Below are 10,527 nucleotides of genomic sequence, written 5' to 3'. Positions count from 1 at the left end.
TGTGGCGAAGTTAAGGTGGGGACACCACAATGTATTACATTTAACAACAGATTTATAAAAATAAAAATACATTACTTTTACGAATAAAATAAATATTAAATAGTAAAACAAAGAAGTTATCACTTCAAAAAACTTATATAAGAACATAGCTTACACTTAAACGCCGGGGGAACAAATTTATAATTAACTAAATAATTTTTCAATGTGTGCGGTTGAATGGTAGTCTTATTTCTTACAGACAAAAAGTGCATAATACAAATTTAAAAAAAAGATAGATTAACATTAACAAAAACTACAAATCACAAAAAAAAAATTAAATCAGCATTACTTTAAAAAACTAAAAATTATATTCATTATTTAACTATACATATTGAGCTCATTAACTAATCACATAAAATGTATACGCCAACCACACACACACACACACACACACACACACTCGTACCTGAAGTTGCTAGAAAATAAATTAAAATTGGATCACAGTCATCACCCATTTCAATTTACGATTTTTTTAATATATATCTTAGAACAGACCTTATGGGCAAAGCTATGGAACAATCCTTAAAGCAAGAGCAAGGGTTCAGTTTACAAATATTAATGTGAAAATGCTTGAAGTTTCACGGCTGTAGTGTCGCCAGTGCCCTCCCCCCCCCCCCCCCCCACTAACACACAAGGGTGAGGTGGGGGAAGAGGGGTGGGGGTAGGCGCCGACCTTCGCCCCAGGTGTTGACGTTCCGACGCCGCGTGACGTCACAGCAGGAAGCGCCGTATAAATACCGACGCCTGGTCTCCGTGACGACACACGTCTTCCTCACGGCTCAGACGACAGCACTCAGCACGCCATGTTTGCGAAGGTGAGCTTCTGTCTCCCCCCCACTCTCTCTCCCCCCTTCCTTCTCCACCTATTCCTCCCCTCCTTCGCCAAAACCAAACAACACTCCCAGCCACGCACCCTTGCTAAGGGGCAAGCCTTCATTTCACTGACGAGAGAGCCACACCCGAAGTTCCCCTAAGGTTGCTTAGCAAATAACTTTTTTAATATGTAGCTATCCAGGGCTAGGAAACGGTTTACATGATTTCACAGTATCTTTAATGTAGCTATCCTAACCAAATCAACCGTCCACAAATGTTTTAAACTATTTATAATGTAGCTAATCCAACCTAATTGACAATTAGTAGGGACCGGAAAAATTCGCGGGTTCAATGACCTCTAGTATGAACTCCATAGTTCTACGTACACTCGGTCACCCACTCATTGGCTGTTGTCTTGTGAGACGTCCCAACGTAGCAGCCTGTGATTCGATAAAGACTTAGGTTGGGAGTTTGTCATTGGCCCAGAGTCATCCAGGTGAGTTGTGAGCCAATAGCAGAAGCAGCACTGAGGTATAACTATTTGTATTTTAGCCTATCGCGAAATGAATTCGCGAATTTTTCCGGTCTCTAACCATTAGTTATCATGATTTGTCCAAAATAAAAAATAAAATAAAACAACCGAAGGTGCACGATCGGACGTTTGGCTCTCTCGTCTGAGAAAAGAAGGCTTCCCTTGCTAAGGGCCCTGATCACGCTGTCAAATATCCGTCTCCAGTTATAGGTACCTGTATTTGACGGTAGAGTTGGACGGAAAATGGCTTCCGACTTCATCCATCAGATAAACTCAAATATGTTTTACCTAAGTTTATTTTTTTATCCGAGTTAACTAAATTTTTTTTTCTAATTTAAACTCATTTTAAAATTAAATAATGCATCACAGCGCTGGATGGAATTGCTATTTGTACAAAAAAGAATTTTAACATATATAAACTTAACTCAAAATAAAAATTCTTTATGTGATTCAGTGATTTTTTTTAAGTTAAAGAAATATAATTTCCTTTTTAAACATGAAATTATTTGGCATACTACTAAATGAATATTTTCAATATTTAAGTTGTATCACTTTTGTACTCTCTTTAATCGACCATGTGTTGGTCGCCATTTTGAAGGTTCTTGTCGACGGAAACGGATGTAATTTCCGTTTTCGATGGGCTCGATTTTGATTGGGGTGATTGCATCCAACATCGAAAAAAAATTTCGAATTTTTTATGGGAACTCAAGTCGTCCAACTTGTCGAACAAGCATGGCGCAGAAATGAAGATAAAGGTGTAATGCAAGTCCCTCAAGTGCTTTCTAGTATCGGTACCGGTTGTGCTATGCCTAAAAATGAATTACTCTGAAATCACGCCTTTTAGTCATTTTTTTTTAAATCTTCTAAAATAGACCGTTTGAAAATTTAATCCGGAATCAAAACAACTTTTCGGGCCCTCAGCGAATTCTTAAATGCTTTTCGTAAACAGACCTCCCGCTCGGACATCTTGAGTAGTTTTCAGGTGTCGTCTGTTTACGAAAGATATTCAATGAAATCTTGAAGTTGGAACGGTAATCCTTTTCTCACGTTTTGTATCTTAAATGTAGCTAATGAGTGAAGGTGGCTTAAACGTTTAAGGGTGTATGTCCAGTTCCATTAATTATTTTATATTTACGTTCCGCATGGTTAAACTTTCCGATTTTTTGAGTATACATGAACTATCACAGAATTAAATAAATATATATATAATGCATACTTTTTTTCTTAATTAGTTGACAAAGTTTCATTATTGAAGTTTTGTGCAGAATGGACCAAGAAAATCAAATGGAATATAAAACTGGAACTTTTTAGTTTTAATGACAATTTTACTGGCTACTATGTGATACGGTTTAGTTTCTTTCAGAAATATTTATTTCAAATTAGCTAGCCTTTTAAAATCTTCAGAATCTTTTTTTTATTTTAAAAAGTTAAATGAAAACGAAATATTTTGTTCTGTAATAAATTTTAACCATACCACGCTGTAGCCATCAGCATTGCATTTAAACCCAAATATTTTCAGTTATTACTCCATTTGGTTCTAGTTATCCATATTGCAAAATAATGTTCATATTTCAACTTATCCAGCTAATTATGCACTACTTTTTTTCATTATGTTGACGTTTGGTCACTAAAAAAAGGTCTAAAAGTGTAACCATGTTAAACAGAAAATTTTAAAAAATAATAATACCTGGAGGTCACCTTCCAAAGTCATATGGTCGGTCACTACAAGACATAATATTGCATATCGGTTCAGAGTCTTGCACTTAAGACTTCAGAGGCAATGTCGTGATGTATACATCAACATAATGGATGCTATAGGCAAATTACTTAATAATAAGTTAGTATTCAAAAGGACGATTGAAATTTCGCAGGAAATGGTATAAATGTGGATTATCTGCTTAGTTCTATTCATTTATTTTATCAGCAGTTCATTTAGATGCTATCAACTGAACTTATCAAAATGGCATCGCAAAAGATAATTTTGATTAATAATTTTTAATCTATAACACTTAAGATAGACAACTTTTCATTTTTTTTCCTTTCAAAGGAACCAATTTAAAATAAACTTTAAACTGAGTTCGTGTCTTTTAGGCTATAACTGAACGGAAATAAAGTAACATTACAAGTAAATTTTAAAAATAATAAGTGCACGGCTATGCACAGGAATAAATTGGCGACGATAATAGCAATTTTTTCGTAGGCACTAGGCTAGGTACACTCGCCCAGGCATTTGTAAATAACTTGAGTCATGCAGAGGGTTTGGGAAAATAATCTCCATTTGCCTCCAAAAAAAACATGACGCTATCTCTATCAGGGCAACCAACACCCCGTGGTTAATTAAATCATTTATAATTTCCACATAATACTTTTCTCAGTTGCGGTAATTTTATTTTGCTCGTTTTGTTGCTAATTTCACACACACACAAACACACACATCACAGTTTTGCGAAACAGCACTTGGTGTCTTCTGTAAACAACTTTATAACAAGACATTTTTGTTGGTGAAATTCCATCGGTATTTGTTCCTTCGTCACGAACAATGTCGTAAGTTTGAAGATATTATGCTACGCGTGTCTTAACTGTGTGAAGTTTTGCGAATGCTATCTCAAAAGCATTGCTAAAAATTTGCTTCGAAAGCAAAACATCTGAAAACAAACCAAAATAAAATAGTGCGCCAAATATAACCAAAAAAAAAACTTATTTGTGAAAATAATTCCTTTCTACACAGCCTACATGTGCAGGTAGATTTCGAAGTTATTATTTATGTTTGAATGTTCAGGATCCTTCGCGGACCATTTTTTAAACTCCTGGAACATTGTAAAAATTTACCGTACAAAACATTGGATATGATCTCCAAATAATAATAAAAATATGAAACGATTTCGCATACACCATACAACCAAAATATTCTGAATGTTTTCTATGCGTTCAGCATTATATCTAGAATATTCTAAAAAAAGAATACAAAAAAATACAATATATGAGTAGTCCAGTTCCAAAACTCGCCTTGTCCATCACCAAGGAAAATTGAGTTATTTATTGTTTTGTGCAGCTTTTATAAGTGCGCAATAGATAGCATTATAACACGTTCCCCAACTCCCCATGTCTAATAACAGACACAATTTGAAAACCAGGTACTGTTCCAAAACTCTTCTTGTCCACAAGGTTTTGTGTTACAAAACTCTCCTTGTCCATATATATAAAAACTGTTTCAAAAGTCGCGTTGTCCTATAAGCAGCCATGGACAAACTAACTGCATTAATCAAAAGTGGTTATGTCCACATAATATAAAGTCTAATGTAACATTGTTTTAGAAGGTTAAAACAGTTTTTTTATAATCACATAAACATATTCATATTTTGGTATAACTGTATATAAGTATTTATTAATTGTTGTAAACAATTTTTGACAATGATTACAATGTCAGCTTTCGTAGTCCAGCTACAGATAAGTGCTCTCGTTGCATTGAACTTGAAGTTTAAAAAAAACTGAAAACAATGAGCATGTGAAACAAGGGTTGAGAGTCGAATTTAGGGTTCACAAACTCCGTTCGAAAGCTTTCTATGATATGCTGAAAGAAAATCATGATAATACCATCACATTTTCTTTTGATTGCCAAAAAAATATGGTACTACCACAGGTACCAGATCAAAGTGCCTATTTTAGCAGACAATTCTATGTGTATAATTTTACTGTTTGTCAAGGATCGTCTAAAACAGAACAAACTCGTTTATTTACACATTGACAGAACTTGATGCACACAAAGGCTCTAATGAAATTTCATCATGTGTTCACCACTGCTTGCAGAATACTGGAATCGATTACACAATAACAACTATAAGGCTTTTTGCTGACGGCTGCGGAGGCCAAAATAAAAATAGTATGATGGTAGGTATGGTATCAAAATGGTTAAAGTGTGAAGCACCACAACACATCAAGGAAGTACACATCATTTTCCCCGTACCTGGACACTCATTCCTGCCAGCAGACCGTGTTTTTGGTCGTATTGAAAAGCGGGTAAAAGCAAAGGAAGTGATAGTGTCACCCCAATAATATTTTGATATATTTGGAGAGTTCGGAACTGTAATCAAGCCTGGCAATGCTGGTTTTGCTTTCTACGATTGGAAATCAGCTATTGCAGAAGTTGTGCGACCTACCAGTTCATGGCACTTCAAATTTTGTAACACGAAGCGGTTCATTTTGAAGAAATCAAAAGAAAGTAAAGTACTTGTTCGAGGGGAACCCAATTACCGAACTGACCTTATGGAAATTAAAGGTATTTGCAGACGTGGCAATTGTTTCCAACAAATTAACCCAGGCATTAGTTCCACTAGGACTCCACCCAAATGCTGCCAAAGCCAATGATGTGAAATAGCTACTGTCGAAGCACTATGGGTCTGAATGGAAGGAGAATGCAAGTTTGGCATTTTATAGAGATGTTATTGCCAGACAATACACAACTGTGCATGAAGAGGATGATGATGAACCTATGGTGGATGAAGATTTGAGAGTATGAAGTTTTGAAATAGTTCAACATATTTTTTAGTTGACAATATTGAGAAAATAAGGAGAAACTTCAGTCAGTGTAGGATCTTAATATGCACTAGAAAAAATATTATTTTTTGTTTAAAAAAATGTATTTTGTATCATTATTAAAATACGAGATGTAATCAAAGAGTTGGTTACTGGTTTTCCTTACGAAAAAATTCATTTTGTATTATATACTGTTCCAAAATTCACCTTGTCCAAAGTATTGTTCCAAAACTCATCTTGTCCAATTTATTTTAACAGTTTTAATATTTGTGTAAACTGTTACATTTCAAAGACCTCAAGAAACATATTTCAATTTAATTTTTGAAATGATTCATACCTACTGTGTGTTGGCTATGTCACAACCTCTTTGCATATCAGTTTTTCTCGATTTGCTCTGTTCCAGTGAAAGAGGACAAGGCGAGTTTTGGAACTGGACTACTCATATACAACATATAATACTTCATATGCCTTTTAATAAAGTTTTTTTTGTCATTAAACATTAGATTTTGCTCCTTGTGTTGTGCTGTGTAACACATTGTTTTGGACAAATTTTAAGATCATATTTAGAATGCTTACAATCAATTTGAATGGATTTTACAGCGTTATATGTGTGTGTGTATATATAGGCCTATATATGTATGTATATAAATTTTCTGTAAGTCGCAGCATGTAACGTCTACAAAAGTAGTATTTTAGTTATCTAACCAATATTTTGACTGCAAATAATATTTTAGTACCTCGTCCTCTAGAGAGATTCATTGTACCGTTTGTCCGTTCGCCATAATCAGCTTATTAGGTTGAATTAAAACATGGATATCATCAAACATGCAATAAAGTAACGAGAAACCAATGTTTTTGAGATGCATGATGCATAAGTGTCCGTGCGTAGCGCTGTATCTGTTTAACAGCTCTGTTTAAGTCTTGCGCACTTAACTTTCGTCCCTGATTCAATAGAAATACAGTTTCACGATAAACATGGAATTTTACTACCACTATTACATATATGCATGTAATATTAATTTATATTTTATAATATTTAATCTGAACAAATTATATATTGTTGCGATTTATGAGGTGAGAACTGGGTTAGTAAGGGATAGCCTAATTAAATTTTATTACAGTTTTATTAATTACTAAATTTTACATTAATAATACATGATTGTACTTTAAAATGTCCGATCACAAATCATTGGCACTTAAAAATGGTTATTAGCAAGTCACTCAATGTCTTGTCAAGTCCACAGTTCGCACTCCTCACTGGAGCCGGGCTCAACAGTGGTTCGCCCCTCACCTCGCACCTGTCCACACACACAGACTCGCGCCACTCGGTCGCCGCACTCTCACGATCCAGTCGAACTCCGCGTCGCGCCACTCTCAGAGGAGGGGGGGGGGTCTCTCGCCCTCTTCGCCGATGTCGCTCTTCCCTTCGCTCGGGATCCGCTCGGAACTCCCGCGGAGGCCGGCGTCGCTGCTTAAAAGTAGTCGTGGGTCGTCTTTCCGGAAGCGACGAGAGCAGCTGTGACGAGTCGCGTCATCCCGGGCCGAAACCCGACCCCCGAACAGTCCAGAAGCGCGGCGTTCCATTCGCGCCACTCCGCGCGGCGGACCCGCGGAATTCCCCAAGGCCGCTCGGCGACGGATAACAGCGCCGAGGCGGGACGATCCGCGTGGGGTGGAGGGGGGTAGGGGGGTAGCGACGACCCTTATGGCGTGTGCCATGCCTCACGTCGGCGGAGGCCACGTGACACGGCGCGTGACGCAGGTAGCCATGCGGGGCCGCCTGGACGGCTCCGAGTCCGACATCGAGGTCCCGTCTCTCGCGTTCGCAACAAGATCATGATTCTCCCGCATCTTCAGTGACGCCCTTTAGTTAGCTGGTTGGACGTCAGGGTAGGACATGTATTTTGCAGCATTGTCGGATCAAGAAAAGGGGGGAGGGGTCATAGCGGTATGCCCCCCTCCCCCCTGAACCCTGAATAATTCCTGATTTCCCTAATCATAGTTTTCCAAAATTACTAAAGTTCTATTTTACAGCAGTGCTATACATAATAGGACGTTTTTGAACCAGAAATCAAATGCACATGACTAAATTAAGAAATGTTACCAAATTATTATTCAGCTTCCAACCCACTGTTAAATAAGAGCAGCAAGCTAATTAAGACCATACTAAACTTACTGTTCGGTGTTTCAATTCTAAAATAAACTAAAAAAAAAAATTATTAGAAAAAAATTATATTTGGCCCCCTCCCTGAGCCTCATTCTGTATCCGCAGAAGAGCCACGTGTTCCTCAGCCGGCGTGTCTCTCGTGTTGTCCGCAGTTGTGCGTGGCGGTGCTGCTGGTGCTGGCGGCGGCGGCGGCAGTCCTCGCGTGCCACGTGCCCGGACACGTGCCCGGCACGTGCGCGTGCCGCCCGGGTGTCGGCTACGTCAGGAGCTTCCCTTCGCTGCCCTGGGGCGTGACCGGGCTGCCCTGGGCGCGTCGCTGCTTCTGGGGGGTCCCTAACATCGGCTACCTGCCCGGGGTCCCTAACATCGGCTACCTGCCAGGAGTCTCTAACATCGGCTACCTGCCTGGGGTCTCTAACATCGGCTACCTGCCCAACATCGGCTACCTGCCGGGAGGTGCCAACATCGGCCACCTGCCCGGGGTCTCCCACATCGGCGCGGGCAGCCACCAGCACAGCGGCGGCGCCGGCACGGGCCACAGCCACGCCGGGGCCTCGGGCTGTGGCTGCGGCTGCGTGGACGCCGTGGCCGAGGGCTCCGGCAAGGACAGCAGCGCGCACGCCGGCCTCACGGGGAACTTCTACTGAACCTGAACGTGTACCTGTCGCGCGACAAGACTGCTGATGGGAGACCGAGACATTAACCCCCGCCGTTTAATTTCACGGTCGAACTAAACAAAAAATTAATTTCAAATACGCGCGCGTACCTCCTTGCGCTGATTCTGCCATTCGGCTCGCAATTTCATCTTCTGGGCGGTATGCGGGCCAATGAGAGACCGTCAACCAAAGAAGTATCAAACTACTACCCGTTAAATACAGCTCACAAACCAAGCAGCCAATGAACACGTGGCATTTTCCCGTGGAAGCTAGCCTGGACTACTCATGACTAGGGCCATGCATTTATCGCGAATAAATCTGAACGCCTATTAGACTGCAACAAGTTTTACTCACACCAGCGGTTTCTTCCTTGTGATTGGCGGACGTCTGCCAGGGAAGTCGTTGTCTTATTTGACCGAGCCACTCAGGACGCGTTTGCTTCCGCACTGACTCACTGTGATTGGTGTTGTAACAATCGATATTGACCTGAAAGAAACTCACCCAATCACGAGACACAGACGATGCTACAGTGTTTTAACTTTCAGCTAGCCTCGGAATATTTTCGCGAAATATGCATGCCCCTAAATAAATGAATTTGTCATTTCTTCGAGAGAGAGAAAAAATGAGAACTCTACCCTTCTGGGAGTGGTTTCGATGATCTTGTGTAGTTGGTTTTAAATACTGTGTTTGATGTTTGTCATTTTATTCAAACCACAATTTATTCGGTTAAATCGAAGAAACGTTTTTTTTTTTAAAACCAGTAAATATGTACGTTATCAATAAATTTTTATTTACAATTGTTTGCCTGGATATGAATAATCGTACCAGTATGTTTTAAATGGTTCTACTGATGTTTCGCATGTAAAACATCGGATCTGCTAGTGTAAATCCGATGTAAATAAGTTTTGAAATTTGTAACCATACTGTACCACTGTATAAGGAATTCTTAGCCCAGGATTCTTCTCGTACCTGCCTACATTTCAGGATCTTACGTCGAAGCCCACAAACACAAAAATAAAAATAATAAAAAAATTATTTCCTTACTTGCTGTTTTTTTTTACTCTTGTGTTCTCGTTTCCATGTGATGACAAATTTAATGGGGAAAAAAAATGAAACCACGTCAGGATCCTGGTTTTTAACTTTTTGAAAACCGGGTAGGTATGCCTGTCTACGGGGGGGGGGGGGGGGGGGAATATAAAAAGTGCGTGGAGTCCCTCCGCGCGGAAAAATGAAAATTCACTGTTTACTTCGCTGCATAGCAAGGACACCACGCGCATGTGCTTGGGATCTACCGACTCACTCTCTTTCTCTCTCCTACTTTCTACCTATGTGTATCTTTCTTTCTCTCTCCCTCTTGCGTTGAAATATTGGACGCTACTCGTTGCTAACGCTCGCGCTGGCCTGTAAAAGGTATACTACGCACATGCGTTCGAGTGCCACGCATTCACTCTCGCTCTGTCTCTTTCTATTCCCCCTCCCCAGGAGAGTTGAACGTTTAACGCAACAGTGCTTTCTCCATGGTAGCGTTAAACGTTTAATGCAACCTTGTTGGAAGTCGTATTAGAAGTTTCACTTCAATAATTGTGTTTATAGGTTTACAAAACTATGGGTTTTCCAGACTTTCTCGAAAAACGCCATATTGTCCAGCGCATGTTGAGCCTGGAAGCTACTGGTCATATGCACGATGAACCACTGATTTCAATCAGTATAACACAACTCGCAGGAATTCCAGTTAAGGCTTACAACTCTCCGGTTACCAACAACAATTGCCTGCCTAGCGGCCTCAC

General features: G+C 39.7%; 1 protein-coding gene across 1 annotated transcript; it reads left to right on the top strand.

Annotated features, from left to right (window-relative positions):
* Positions 1-803: 803 nt before the first annotated feature.
* Positions 804-9,783, top strand: LOC134535093 (elastin-like). Its single transcript, XM_063373965.1, has 2 exons — positions 804-854; positions 8,237-9,783. The coding sequence occupies exons 1-2, from the start codon at positions 843-845 to the stop codon at positions 8,729-8,731; spliced, it is 507 nt and encodes a 168-aa protein (XP_063230035.1). The 5' UTR covers positions 804-842; the 3' UTR covers positions 8,732-9,783.
* The last annotated feature ends 744 nt before the right edge of the window (positions 9,784-10,527 follow it).

Source organism: Bacillus rossius, chromosome 8 (genome assembly GCF_032445375.1).
Source record: "Bacillus rossius redtenbacheri isolate Brsri chromosome 8, Brsri_v3, whole genome shotgun sequence".
Taxonomy (NCBI): domain Eukaryota; kingdom Metazoa; phylum Arthropoda; class Insecta; order Phasmatodea; family Bacillidae; genus Bacillus; species Bacillus rossius.
This window is presented reverse-complemented; position numbering and strand designations above follow the sequence as displayed.